This window comes from Maylandia zebra, linkage group LG7, assembly GCF_041146795.1.
Source record: "Maylandia zebra isolate NMK-2024a linkage group LG7, Mzebra_GT3a, whole genome shotgun sequence".
Lineage (NCBI taxonomy): Eukaryota > Metazoa > Chordata > Actinopteri > Cichliformes > Cichlidae > Maylandia > Maylandia zebra.
The window spans coordinates 9,273,156-9,288,436 of NC_135173.1; the positions used below are offsets into that span (position 1 = coordinate 9,273,156).

General features: G+C 39.2%; 2 protein-coding genes across 4 annotated transcripts; one reads left to right on the top strand and one right to left on the bottom strand.

The window, feature by feature from the left end:
• Positions 1–1,973: 1,973 nt before the first annotated feature.
• Positions 1,974–8,519, top strand: tmem263 (transmembrane protein 263). 3 transcript variants are annotated; one of them, XM_012919677.4, is made up of 3 exons: positions 1,974–2,017; positions 3,479–3,549; positions 7,158–8,519. In XM_012919677.4, exons 2-3 carry the CDS (start codon positions 3,483–3,485, stop codon positions 7,451–7,453), a joined length of 363 nt encoding a protein of 120 aa, XP_012775131.1. In that variant the 5' UTR covers positions 1,974–2,017; positions 3,479–3,482; the 3' UTR covers positions 7,454–8,519. The 3 variants fall into 3 exon arrangements, with proteins under 3 accessions (XP_012775131.1, XP_023008253.1, XP_023008254.1); XM_023152485.3 differs by lacking the exon at positions 1,974–2,017 and adding an exon at positions 2,045–2,224; XM_023152486.3 differs by lacking the exon at positions 1,974–2,017 and adding an exon at positions 2,248–2,581.
• A 1,547-nt stretch (positions 8,520–10,066) lies between these two features.
• LOC101470822 (zona pellucida sperm-binding protein 4-like) lies at positions 10,067–13,089 on the bottom strand. The gene is made up of 8 exons (XM_004553390.5): positions 12,133–13,089; positions 11,755–11,939; positions 11,565–11,662; positions 11,326–11,486; positions 11,046–11,238; positions 10,589–10,751; positions 10,426–10,501; positions 10,067–10,345 (listed from the first exon to the last, which is right to left on the bottom strand). The coding sequence occupies exons 1-8, from the start codon at positions 13,070–13,072 to the stop codon at positions 10,245–10,247; spliced, it is 1,917 nt and encodes a 638-aa protein (XP_004553447.2). The 5' UTR covers positions 13,073–13,089; the 3' UTR covers positions 10,067–10,244.
• Between the last annotated feature and the right edge of the window lie 2,192 nt (positions 13,090–15,281).

Here is a 15,281-nt window from a genome sequence, read left to right on the forward strand (position 1 = left end):
TAAGATCTAAGAAGGAGAATTATAGATTTATACAAGTTGGGAAAGTCTCTTGGAGCCATTTCTAAACAGATTACAAGATCATTAATTCAAGATCAACAATTTAAACATCTTGTTCTGGCAAGACAAGGCCAGGACAAGATATTCAGATCTGTCATCTGTTTGTAATGTCTGGAAAAGAGCCAAACTGTTACCCTCAGACGACAGGAAAAGTTTAGGAACAACCCAGCAGCCACCGAGGCTCAAACCTGCCATGACCTGGAAACTGCTGAAACATCAATGTCCTCTGCCCACAATTAAGTGAATTTTTGCATCACTATGGAACAAGATTGTGTCAGTCAAGAAACAATCCCCTGCTCTAGAATCAACATCTTCAAGCTTGACTGAAATTTACAGCTGTCCATGCTGTCCAGCTGTCCTCTGAAGAAAAGTTTTATGGTCAGACAAGGAAAAATCTGAGCTCTTTGGCCACAATGACAAGAGGAATGTTTAGTGGAGTAAAGGTGAGGCTTTTAAATCTGCAAAGTCTGTACCAGCTGTCAAGCATAGTGGTGGTAGCATGTTGTTTGCAGCTATTTTGCTACCAGGGGTACTGGTACATTACAGAAAATGGACAGAATAATAAAGGAGAACTCCCTTTAAATTCTTCAAGTTTACCTCAAATCAACAGCTTGATAGTTGAAACTTGGACAAAATTGGGTGTTTCAAATGGACAATGATCACAAAGACACATCAAAACTGGTTTTGGAGTGGAAAATGCAGGCAAACATTAAGCTGCTATAAACATCTTTCCAAACCTTTCCAAACCATAACTCTATTGAAAATGTGCAGACTACACCTGAAAGTTAGGTCCATGTATCAAACCAACAAATTTCAATTAACTACCAAGCGTGAAATGAAGAGTGAACAAATATCCAACGGAAGCTGTAACCAAAGCTTTTTGATGGCTACCAAAAGCATCTGGTCAAGGTGCAACTTGCTAAAGGAGATTTAACCAAGTATTAGTGAAGGTCTATGAATATGCAAGCCTGTATGTGTACTTTTGACCAAGTGTGGATTAGACTACTCCAGGGGTAGGCAACTCCAGGCCTCGAGTCCTGCAGGTTTTAGATGTGTCCTTGATCCAACACAGCTGATTTAAATGGCTAAATTACCTCCCCAAAATGTCTTGACATTCTCCAGAGGCCTGGGAATGACCATTTGATTCAGGTGTGTTGAAACGGGGTGATGTCTAAAATCTGCAGGGCACACGAGGCCTGGAGTTGCCTACCCCTGGACTACTCTTATCTTAATGTTGTGATAAATGTTTGGATAACTTTCACAAACTCTGTGACAAGATTTAAAATACAGGACCTATACCCTTATTCACTTCAGTTCGGTTGATACTAAGTTTTTAATGTGTATATTTCTAAAATTAATAGCTTATTATCATATTTCATACCACCTTTCACCTTTAACAAATTTCCCACGTGTGGGACTAATAAAGGTTAGGTTATCTTATCTTATCTTATGCCTTTACGCACAGAGGTTGCATTTGTTTTCAGGTGAGACGTGACCATCTATTTAAGACAGACGATCTCTGGTAAACCTAAACATGTACGTCACTTCCGCCTCGAAGGGAGGAGGCGGTCTCGAGGTATTTATGTCCGTGTCCCATCCCACCAAAGTCTGGTTGTGTTTTGAGGCTGCGTATTATTTAAACCCATTGTTTCTACTACATATAAATGTATATTTCGAAATACGGTGTTCCCAATCATATCCAAAATAAAAACATTTTTTAAATGTGAAAACAACCCCCTGTACACTTCTTAACCGTTTAGATATAATCGGAAAACACTGTTTAGGTTCTTAAACGTAAGGGCCTCACTGCATTATGAAATTATGCTAATTAATTTCGGAAACATGTCAAAAAGTGGACTAAAATTATAAACAGGAACAGTCTAATTTTAGATCCAGTATTTGTGAGCCGTGTGTTTTTCTCACACGGAGAAGCAGCTGGGGATCCATCTGCAAACAGTGCGTAAGTCTGTTTTTTTATGGGTGGAGACTGAGGTCCTCCTCCTCCAAAAAAAAGAGTCAGACAGACAACACAAGCTCGCTTCGCCATCAGCAGCTTCATTGTTGAGGATTTTGGTCCTTTTAGAAATAACTGTGGTCATTTTTTTTAAAGAACACAGCCTTCCCCAAAAGTGGGTCGCTCTCTTTGCTAGCTGTACGCTCGCGCAAGGTAAGTGTTGGGTTAGCTGTTTGGGATTCAGTTTGTTTGATGACAGTCAGCCATGAAAACTTCAGCAGAAGCACGAGCGTCACTTTTGAAAAGAAAAAAAGGAAAAGGAAAACACCTCAGCCATATTTCCTTAAAACAACTCCCGAGCGAAAACACCGCAGACCCTTACTTTATACGGGACGGCTAGTTTAGAAATGACGACGCACTGTCGACTATTAGCGGGAGAAAGCTGCTGAAAGTGGCGTTTCCCTGGGGAGAGATGTGACGTTTGAGCTAGAAGATTCTACAAAATAACATTAATCAGCGCGTGACGTTCAGGCTCCGCGTATAAGTCACACAACTATGACGGTTATAAAGGTTAGTAATACAAGTTAGCGTACTCTTCGAGTACTGACTGGAAGTTACTGTCGCATTTTGCACGTAGAGCTCGATCTGTTTGAACCCTATACAGAGTTGTTTCCACGACAGCTTTCAACCGTTATCCGTCGTTATGTTTACAACCCATTTAAAGAAGATGTCTTTTGAGCAGGTTTTTATAAGTTCTTAATGGTCTGTTTTTGAAATGGCCCTTTATTTATTATGTTTGTTGTTTTGGCCAACGTCTGTTCTGAAATAGGCTTGTGCAGACATGAAAATGCTTTAAATAGTTGTGCACAAATTAACTAACGAATTCAACAATAGAATTGGAGTGATTTGGAGTGAAGGTGTACACAGTTCATATTTTATCTCTTTGTGCTTTTTTTTTTTAACCTGCTCTGTGAGAAACACCTGAACAGGTCCGCCTTGTTTTAAGGATACGGAGCACGCCCAAAGCAAGCTCCTTTATTTTCTGTACACATTGTGCATCCAGCAGCCAGTTATTTACGCTGACGTTGTAAGTTAAAGCTGTCTTTGTAGGCTGTCTTACATACATACATATTTTATTTGGAAGAAAGGCTTTCAGTAAGCTCAAAACATTGTCACAGACGTCAAAACTTACACCAACGTGTTTGTGGTGGAGCAGTTTTGCACTATGTACTTTGTTGTTCATAATGTTAAGGACATAAACTGAAAATACAGCAACTTATCACATTCAGCATTACAGCTAAACGTGCTTCAACATGCACGGAAACACTTCAGTCAGTAACAAGATAACTTTCAATAGTTTCAGTGGGATTTTCAAGTTAAGGCAGTCTCTGTTTAGCTGTAGTTCAGTACACTTCATATCTGCGTTGCTGTGTGACATGTTGATAATTGTGTCACTTATTTTCCCAGAGAGATGAGTCAGGCAGAGCAGGCGCCTTCGGACATGCCTGCATGCCATGAAGATGAGCCAGCAGCTGCAGGTAAGTATAGCGGGACACCTCCTTTGACGTATGCTAACACGTCTTTTAAGCTTAGCATAGTAGCACACTGTTTGGTTAAAGATGTACACGTGGGGGAAATTATATGTAATTAGGACCGTTTTTACCACAGTGATTAGCTGTTTCTCCAGGAATCAGCTATTAAGGGCACTGTAATTTTATTAAAATTTGATTAGCGGGTGTTCACAGGGTAGCCTGTATACAACAAAGAGATTTTAACTGCTCTGTTTGAAATCCTCATGTCCTTTTGCTACAGTTTGTCAAAACTGGGAAATGTTATAATTAAATATCCCGTATGAAGGGGGAAAGTCGTAATGGCTGTTCCACACCGCCAACATGTTTTCTATAATAGCATTGCTGTACTGGGCAACAGTGTTGTCTACATTTATACTCTTGTTGGTGCGTCACCATTACTCTGCCAGAGTCCAACTCTTTGTATTGGACTTTTATCTAATAAATCTTGAACAGCGGTTACTTTTACAGAAACACAGGTAGGGCTGTGCGATATCATTGATATTGTCGGCAATAACAGTGGTACAAATTTTTAAAATAGATAAAAATATCATGTTACGATATATTTTCTATGTTTCTTGGTACTCGCAAAGAGACTAGCCAGGGATGCGTGAGAGCAAGAGCTTCCTTTTAGCCTCCAGTGACAATTTAGTACCTAGGAAGGGAGGTACTCCAACCGCCTCTAAAATATCACAGTACTTTGCAAAATATGCAAGAAAGCAGTTTCTGCTAAAGCTGGCAACAACAAACTTCTTTCACCACTTGAGGCAAAAACACACCGTTGAGTTCAGCCAGATTATGAAAGAGGAGATGCTAACACCTGTGGATGTGTGACCCAAATGTCAACATATGACTCCACTGAGCCTTGCTAGTTGCACTTCATATGACAGGAAAAGCAATCAGTAGATGGAAATTACTGATGTTGTTACATGGTGAAATAGCAGGTTTTGAAACAGCTGGTTCATCCCACGTATAGAAAATACTTCAGTTTTCATTTATTTTTTTATCATGTGACATATTTGTGCAGGTCCTAAAGAGTTATAAGGTTACATTACTTTAGTATTTGTTTGTTATTATTAGCTATTTGCTTTGAATTTCCAGTGAAAAGCACAACCTAGGCTAATTTTGGGCTAAAATTTGTCTTCTGCTCTGTCACTGAATACAATGTCGTGTCACTGCTATAGTGCTGCTGCTGCTGCTTGTGCCAACTTGTTTCAGTAGATTTACATTTTAAATTAGGAAGTGTGTCATTAACTATAATAGCTCGTTGGAAAAGAAGAATGGAAAATGCCTTTTATTTACTTATACTTATAAATTCTGCTGGATGTAAGCGTCAGTAAAATGTTCACCTTTTTCTTTTCTTTTTTAAAATTTCATCAGAAATTTTATTGCAATTTTTACCCCAAGTAGGACTGGTACTTGGGGTAGAATGGTACTGTTATACTCTTAACTGAGCACTCAAGGCACTTTTCACTGAAAGACACACACACACACTTATACTGCATTTTTTGTCACATGCCTTCAAGAGCTTTTGTAACAGTCACACACGTGCAAGCGCACGCACGCACGCAAAGACATGCACAAGCACACGCACAGAGACTCCAGCAGATGCATTGGGGCAATTTGGGGCTCAGTTTCTTGCCCAGGGCCACATCAGCATATGGACTGGAGGAACTGGATAACCTGCTTTATCTCCTGAGGCCCAACCACCAGTTACAATATCATTATGGCTGTTGATTAGATTGTAATTTGAAGGTTTCAGCCTGAGCTCTGGGACATCTTGATTAAATGATTATATATTTAAATAAACAAAAATACAAAAATTAATCATTAATAAACATGATAGTTTTAATTTTATTTTTATATATATATATATATATATATATATATATAGATAGATAGATAGATATATATATATATATATATATATATATATATATATATATATATATATATATATATATATATATATATATATATATATATATATATAGATATATATATATATAGATATATATATATATTTATCAATCACGAGCAGTCACCTCAAGGCACTTTATATTTTTAGGCAGAGGAATCTACAGTAATACAGGAAAAAAACCCAGCAATCAAATGACCTCCTCTGAGCAGACACTTGACAACAGTGGGAAGGAAAAACTCCCTTTTAAGAGGACGAAACTCCTTCCTCAGCCATCTGGTGCAATTTAGGGCTGCCACGATTAGTCGACTAGTCACGATTACGTCGACTATCAAAATCGTCAACGACTGATGTCATTTGAAGCTTTGTAAGATCACAAAAGACGCAGGAATAAGTAGTAGGATTTAAGAGTGTAATAACGGACTGAAACAGAAGCACTGCATGTACAAGGATGCCAGCTGCCGTTAAACCCCGAAGAAGAAGAAGCTGTGTCCCAGAATTCATAGCGCAGCCCAGCTCAGTTTCCAACAATGGCGGCAGCTACTTAGTTTTAATATTACTCTTATTATTCTTTCTGGGTCACAAAATAAACGTTTAACATATTTTCAAGCGAGGATGTAGCTGTGTAAACCTCAAATATCTGCTCAGTTCATCAAGACACCACATATTTTCAAAAGCGCTCCAACGTTTTCGGAGACATCTGTTACCCACTAGCTCGATAGCTAGCCGGGGTTACAGGCTCACTACTCAGGTTAAACATACATAAGTCACTTAGATAACTTAAAAATGTTATTGTTTGGCTTTTTTAGTATTTTATTTGTTCCTGAGATTAAAGTTATAGTTTTTACACAGCTGAATAAACGTCAAGCAGACAGCTGATTATCAGAAGTGTGAGACACTCGAGAATATACTCCGGTGTCCTGTTATATTTTAGATAGCAAGGAGTTTATTAAACTTCACCGAAACAATCTGCAAATTTCATAAAAATTTAATAAACTATCTTGTCTTTATTTTTAGTTAGCAGTCTTTCGCTACTCAGGTTAAATATATGGAAGTCACTTAGATAAGTTAAAAATCTTATTGTTTGGCTTTTATCAGTATTTTATTTGTTCCTGAGTAAATTGGTTTGGCTGAGATTAAAGTTATAGTTTTTACACAGCTGAATAAACGTCAAGCAGACAGCTGATTATCAGAAGTGTGAGATGCTCGAGAATATACTCCGGTGTCCTGTTATACTTTAGATAGCAAGGAGCAGACTGCTGAGTTTATTAAACTTCACCGAACAATCTGCAAATTTAATTAAAATGTAATAAACTATCATCTTGTCTTTATTTTTAGTTAGCACATATCTTAAACACTTAAAGCTGTAAACTAATGATAGTTATATAAGAGCAAATGCATGCTGGTGCAATAAGCTGTACGTTTTACGTCCAATGGATGCATGATCTGATTAGTCGACTAATCAGTGACTAGTCGACTATCAAAATAATCGTTTGTGGCAGCCCTAGTGCAATTATGTCACAAATAATTTAGATTTATATGTGAAGCAAGAATTGTTGCTGTGGGTGAAGTGTTATTTTGTATAATATAGTTCAGGATGGCTCAGAGGATTTAAAAAAAAAAAAAAATGTAAGATGATATTTTTGATGTTTCTAATCAGACAACAAGGACCATCCAGTGGCTCAGCCGGGCATGTTCGGCAGATTGGCGGGGGGCTTATACGGTGCCACCAAGGGAGCTTTGGGAGCAACAGTAGGCGGTGTGACCTGGATAGGAGGAAAGGGTCTGGACCTCACCAAAACTGCTGTCACCTCCGTAGTCGCCGTGCCTGTGATGGGAGTAGGACTGGTTAAAGGGGGAGTGTGTGCTGTTGCTGGAGGAGTAACTGCTGTCGGCTCCGCAGTAGCCAGCAAAGTTCCTATAGGGGGAGGCAAAAAGAAGGACAAGTCTGACTGATGCAGAGACGCTCAGCTGAGTGGTAACGCTGGCACGGCGTTTCACCTGATTCAGCACTGTTGAGCAGGAAAAGAGCAACGTGGGACTCAGAAGTTCAGTGTGCACGTTTTGCTGTTGGTTTTGTTTTGTTTAGTTTCATGTGTGTGTTTGTTGGTAAAACCTACATCCATAAAATTAAATGGCTTTTTTTGTATAGAGCGGCATAATAAACACTCCACTGCTGCTGTTAAATGCAAACACCAGAACTTTCGGCTGTGCCAATAAAATGTTCGTATGATGTTCAGTGATGGTCCGCTACACTGCTTCCATTAGTAACTTTTGTACGGGAGGAAAACCAGCACTTATGAAGTCAAATTTACTTGCAAGACAATCAGCGATCTGTGATGATGTGTTTATTCATATTTTACTGTTAACTGGCAAACACTGTTACTTTATGTGGAAATTCTTAGGTTTCCTTCATGTCCTTTCATTTACTCAGTTGTTCACAAATCAGAAGGTATGTCTAATCAAAGATATATCAGACCTGTAAAAGTCATTGCTGGTTGTTGATATTTCATTGGTGGGTTTTTGACTGTCTTTTTTTTCTGTATTTTTCAGCTTAGTGAAATGTTTTGTGCTGTCATACCGATCCTGATTTATTATAATAAATACAGCATTACAGTCTAAAATTCAGAGCTTGTTAATTGCAATGAAACCTTTTCCTGTTTCATACATTCACTACTTCTGTTATTTAAACATTTTTCCACACACTGTCTGCAGTCCAGTAAAGTTTTCATCAGTGCTTTGTTTGTTTTTTGTTTGTTACTTTGTTTACTGCTGTGTGGTAAAACTCTGACAGCTGGATTTCTTGGAATTACATTCTTAGTTTCAAGTGTACATTTTAAGCTGAAAACCTGTGAAAGTGCATACCTTTGAGCTCCAGTTAAGTAGCTTTCAGGCTTTGTATCATGGAGAACTGAGGTTCCACAGCTTTTGTATGATCAGTGTTACAGATTGTTAGAAGCCTTTTCAAACATGGCAAATATATACTTAGAATTTGTTTTTGTAATAAAATATCTGAAAGTCATTTGTTTTCTGTTTCCTCTGTTACTAAATAAGATTTAATATATGTAAGACCAAATTATTGCATTTACTAGCGTTACACTATTAATACATTTGTGATTTAAATTCAGAACTGCACCAGCATCTCTGAACATTCATCAATATATTTTGTAAAATTCATGTCACAGTTTAAAGCAGCCTTATTCCTTCATGTTTTTGTTGTAGTCTACTAATGTTACTTTAAATAGAGGGCTTTAACATTTATTTTATTTTTCTTCTACCAGTATTTGTTCGTGTGTTGTTGTTTTTTTTGTTTTGTTTTTTTTTTAAGCACACTGAAAAGGCACAATTTTTATTATTTATTTTTCAGTTTATAACATACACTTCAGTAACTATACTTTGCTAGTATTGGGTTGGACCCACTGTTGTCATCAGAACTGCTGTTTCATAAGGTAAATCCAATGAGGTGCTGAAAATTACTCCGGGATTTTGGTCCGTATTAACATGATAACATGACGGAGTTACTGCTGATTTGTCAGCTGCACATACATGTGTGACAGTCTCCCATTCAACCACATCCAAAAGGTGCTTTACTGGATTGAGCACCTTAGAATCTCTCACCTTATTATCTTATCCTACTGGCATCTGAATGTTACAGCCGACATCAAATCTCTCTCTTCATAATTTTTCCATGTAGTCACTGGATTTTTCCAACCATTTTCTGTAAACCTGAGAGATATTTGTGTCCAAGTAAGTCAGCAGTTTCTGAAATACTCTGACGAGCGTGTTTAGAACCATCAACTATGCCACATTCGAAGTTTCTTAAATAATCTGTCTTCTCCATTGTGATGATCAGTTTGAACTTGAGCAGACCACCTTGACCACTTGCACCTGCCTAAATGCATTGAGTGGCTGTCATGCCATTGGCTGATTCGATTTTTTCATTAGCGAGTAGTTAAACAGGTATACCTCACAAAGTGACTGGTGAGTGTGTATTACGCTAATCTTTCTGAAGATTTTAAACTTTCTGCACAATTTTCACCTTAGTTTATAATTTGGAACATAAATTACGTTGCAAATTTATTTAATTTCTGTTTACTTTTGATCTCCCCAGTCCTGTCCGTCTGGTCTCTATGTGTTCTGCCTCCATGTTGCCACGTTCATCTCATCGTCCCTGTGTCTCCCCAATCTGTCATGTCTCAGGATCTGTTGTTTAGCTTTTGGTTTTTGTCACCTGTTTACCAGTTATAATGCTGTGATTGTGAGTTTAGTTCTGCATTCTGAGTCCATATACCTGCTTACAGATTTGCTGTGAACCAATATCTAATATCTTGTTTTTTTGTTTTTGTTTGTTTTTGTTTGTTTTGGGAAGGTGTCTGTTATCTGTTAATCTTTTCTAAAAATTTTCTTAAAATAAAGGGATGTGGTTGGGGAAAGATGACTTTTTGTATTTTATGTAGGATTCATTATAAAGGCATGACTTGGGTACTACAGAAATTGGTTCTCCTTTTTAGGAATGTCACTGGTAAAAAAGGTATAGTACAAGCAAAAAACAAACTAATTTGCATCATGTTGGAGCCAATACTTCTTTAATATAAATCTCAATGACATCATTAGACATATTTCTTCCTACAGCACACTTGAATTCTTTTCTCCTACATTATAATCTAATTTCCACTTCATACTACTAATAACCGTTTCATGTTGCAGATTTTTTTTTAACTTGTTGTTCTCAGCAAAGTTCTTGAGGTCAAGCTGTCAACTGCTCGGGAGAAGTCATGATCAGTGGCCCAGAGGAAACCACAGTCTTTGGTTCATTCGTCTTTTGGTCTTCAGCCTCGACATCTCTCCCTACACATGGAAATAGAAACATGATCAGATTGAAGGTCATTTTGCATTTGAATCTTAGAGACTATGAATTTATATCTTACTTGTCCTGTGGCATGCTGGCTCACAGCTGACAAACTGTCCGCTAACACACACGGCTGTGCTACAGTGAATGTACAGCTGAAGGAATAAGGATAAGCGTGTTGGTTAAAAGGGAAAAATATTTAGTTAGTGCAGAAACACTGCTCAAACTGATGTACTAATTACCTTTTCATGCAGTGGGTCCATTCCCTTCTGGTCCTTTACTGAGGAACCCACAAAGGTGAACATTTTGAAAACGAAACGCCGGTAATGACTGGGGAAGTCCAGGCCAGAGTTAGCACTCACTGGTACCAGTGAGGACAAGTAATTATCATCCCGGTATGGACATCTGGATGGAGTGCATGGAGAACAATTTTATTTAAGAGAACACTAGCCAACAGTTTTTTTGTCTTCAGCAATACCAGCTACGGGTAAGATCGATTATAAATAATATACTGTGTGTCCACTACAGACGAACCTTTCAGCTTATTAGATTATTGGATGATTTATCAAAACCATGTCTTTATTTCATTCCCAAATATTAATAAAATTATTTTCTTCAAAAATCTAGCATTAAATACATTTTGATTAAAATTCTACATGTTGTCACAAACAGGACTGAGCACACTGGTATCTTATTTACCCGTCTATCAGAATGTCCCACTGGGGGAAGGAGTGAGGGAAAGGGCTTGTGGTTACCCAACAGCGACCAAGAGTCAAGACAAGCATCGGATCTGTCTTTTTGAGAAGCTGAACCTCCACGTACACAGGGTCCCTCAGGACTTTGGTCACAGGGTAGTCTGCTTCCGTATAGAACGAAGTATAGGCCACATCCACTGTGAGAGCAGACACGTCAATTATTATTACAAGATTTTACATTATCTTGCAAACGAATGGACTCTTTTAAGTTGGAATACACTTACATTCATTACAACCCTTTGTAAGGCATCGTCCATTGGCCAACCTCAAGACTACATTAATGGGTCCCATAGCAGAAACTGGCAGAGGGGGATTTTGTAACGGTAGGATTTCTACAATCACAGTTTCAACATCGGTGCCGATGTACCTACACTGGAAGATGAAGCTGAAAAAGAAAGTGATATCATGCTACACAGTCCAAAACTTTAATTTAATGTCAGGACACTCTAAAATGTTTACTTACTGAAAGTGACTGTCTCGGGTAATAGATCCACGAGGCCCAACCCCCACCTGATATGAGGAAGTCATTCTGTTCTCATAGATTATTACACCAGGCTCCTCCTGCAAAAGGTTAAACGTGGTTGGTAAGATAACAATATTTACAAATATACCCTGCCTGACTGGTGGAAAAGTAGGAGAATACACTGTTTTACCATAAAGGTAGTGCCACAGGTAGTAACAGGAAACTGATATATGGCAAAGGCTGAATTGGAGTCAACATATGAACAGCCAGGACCACCTGTTGCCAGCGAGGTTGTCTGGAGGTCAAGGTGGGGTAGAGTAACATCTTTGGCGACAACAACAACAAATTGGGCATCCCGAGTGCACTGGACAGTCACTGGTGATAAAAAAAAAAGTTGGCAGATAAAGGATTTGATGTTGCTGACAAACTGTAAACAACATAAAGATTAAGAACACCACTTTTACTTGAATATTTTTAGTGTAATCAGACTTCAAGGTTTTGTTGACAACAGCTTTGGATCAATTAATATAAGCCATTTATTAGATAAAACAAACCAAAGAAACCTCACCTGCCTTTCCAAAGTAGCACTGATTGCCATCAAAACAGCATTTTATGGATTCACACTGAGCACCTGAAATACCAGTAGTTCCGCATGGGACTCTCACACTTCTTTCCACATCACAGCTCTGAGCAGGTGGCAGCGTCGGAGGCAACTTTTGATTCTGTGGGACTTTTGGTTTTTGGGGAAAGTAATCATCGGATACTTGAGGAAAAGGTATGGCTTGCCCTGGAGGTGGTCGAGGTTGCTGGGGATTTTGTGGTATAGGAGGGATGTGCGGTGGAGGTGGAGGCGGAGGTTGTTTCTTGGGATTCTGCCACGGAGGAGGCTGATATGGCGGTGGAGGAGGAGGTCGAGGCTGTTGAGGATCTTGCGGTGGAGGAGGTCGGTATATTGGAGGGATCTGAGGGTTCTGGGGCTTTGGAAGAGGAGGAGGCTGGAATGGTGGAACTTGAGGGTTCTGGGGTTTCTGCCATGGAGGAGGCTGATATGGCGGAGGTGGAGGAGGAGGTCGAGGCTGTTGAGGATCTTGCGGTGGAGGAGGTCGGTATGGTGGAGGGATCTGAGGGTTCTGGGGCTTTGGAAGAGGAGGAGGCGGAAATGGTGGAACTTGGGGGTCCTGGGGTTTCTGCCATGGAGGAGGATTGTATGGCGGAGGTGGAGGAGGAGGTCGAGGCTGTTGAGGATCTTGCGGTGGAGGAGGGCGGTATGGTGGAGGGATCTGAGGGTTCTGGGGCTTTGGAAGAGGAGGAGGCGGAAATGGTGGAACTTTGGGGTCCTGGGGTTTCTGCCACGGAGGAGGACGGTACAGTGGAACTTGAGGGTCCTGGGGTTTCTGCCACGGAGGAGGCGCGAATGGTGGAACGTATTGAGCCTCCACCTCTGTCCCAGCTAAAGAGCCTAGCCAAGCTAGTGCCATGAAAAATTTGGCACTCCAGAACTTTGCCATGGTTTCTCAGCTGTCTGATCTGGACACTTCCAAAGTGCACAGTTTCAGTCAGCTGTACCATTTATTTGCTACCAACCCTAAAGTTTTTTTTTTTCTTATAAACCCACCTCCTCGGGCAAAAAAACCACCAATCAGAGCTTAGCAACTTTCGACAGTCAGAAACATTTAAATATCTGTTGACAAATCCAAAATCTGGGTCACACAAACCTTTTAAAGGTCTTCATAGCCTCAAATTGTATCTGTCACCAAATGTTTTTAAAACTAACACTGCATGGATCCAAACTGATAGCATGTCAGTGCAGCCTGATTTCGCAGTGACAGTTAAGTCCATAAATATTTGGAGAGAGGCTACTTTTTTTCTAATTTTGGTTCTGTACATTAACGCAATGAATTTTAAATTTAACAACTCAGATGCAGTCAAATGGTAGACTTTCAGCTTTAATTCGCTGGGTTGAACAAAAAAGACTGCATAAAAATTTGAGGAACTAAAGCATTTTTAACACAATCCCGTCATTTCTGGGACTCAAAACTATTTGGACAAATGAAATAACTGAAAATAAAATGTTTATTTCTGGTTTCAGGCAATGACAACCTGAATTCTTGAACTCATGGACATCACCAGATGCTGGTTTTCCATCTTTTTAATGCTCTGCCAGGCCTTTACTGCAGCAGCTTTCAGTTGCTGTTTGTTTGCAGGCCTTCCTGTCTGAAGTTTCATCTTCAACACGTGAAATGCGTGATCACTTGGGTTGAGATCAGGTGACTGAGTGTGTCATTCAAGAATATTTCACTTCATTGCTTTAATAAACTCCTGGGTTGCTTTGGCTGTATGTTTTGGGTCATTGTCCATCTGTATTATGAAAAGCCCCCAATCAGTTTGACTGTGTTTAGCTGGATTTGGGCAGACACTATCTTTGAAAACTTTAGAATTCATTTGGCTGCTTCTGCCCTTTGCCATATCATCAACAAACACTAGTGTCCCAGTGCCATCACACTGACTCCAGTATGTTTTACAGGTTATGTGGTATGCTTTGGATCATTAGCTGTTTCACACCTTCTCCATATGTACTTCTTAACTGGGTGAATGTGGCTCATAAGACAGACTGGGTCGTCTACCAATCGGAAAGTCTGTGGTTTGTGCCCCAAACTTCCTCATTCTGCATGTTGAAGCATCCTTGGACAAGATACTGAACCCTGAGTTGCCCCCAGTACATCCACTGGAGTGTGTTTGTTAAACAAGGTTCTTATCTATAGAAAACAAGGACTTTGCCATGGTTTGATCCCAGTTTTACCCAAAGAGCTCTAAAGTGAATGATTTATATTTGCTGCTACATTTACATGTAGGCATGAGATCTCAAAAGCCCCTTCCTATGTTGTATCAGCCTCCTACTCTTCATTTTTTTTTGGTTATGTGTAATATAATTTTGAGAAACTTGATAAGAAGTTGTATTGGTGGGAAAGGAGATGAAACTACAATAAAAGATCAGTGTGCTGGTCACAGTTTGAGATTAAAGAGTTTATTTACAGGTCCAACTCTGGGTCACAGAGACCTTTTTAGGGTCTGCGTGGCCTCAAGTTTTATTTGCCAGCAAATGTTCATTTTGCCAGAACGCAATAATCCGGACATCTCACATTTGACCTTGTCAGCTGTTTATCTTACTCCTCTAACAGTTGAACATTTACACAACATCGACATGTGAAGACAGGCCAACACAGTGGATATATGCACAGAATCTTAAGCTAAGCCAAATGTAATGCCAAACTACACATAAGATTAGTCAAATAATAGATTCTTATTTTGAATGCAAAAGATTAGTTAAAAACTATTCCCCCCCCCCCCCCCAAAAAAAAAATTTCTTAAGATGCTAAATATTTTTTTCACAGTAAGCAATCTTTACAGATGAAAACTATGTTTGACTTGAACACAGCAGCTGAGGTTGAATAGTTTGTTTTCATACTTAGTAACAGTGAAATGACCTAGAAGTGGTAGATGAAATGAGAGCCAGTTTTTAAATGTAAAGGAGCAGTATTTCCCAGTACTTTCTTTCTTATCTTCTTCACCATACTGGACCAGCCTCCATTAGAGGAGAAAAAGGAGATAATGTTGACCCAGATTAAGCCTAGCTCACATAAAATGTGCAAGAGTTTTCAATCATCAGTCTCTAGTTTTACACGCTGGTGAGTTTAAGCAAATTTTCTGTGGGATCTT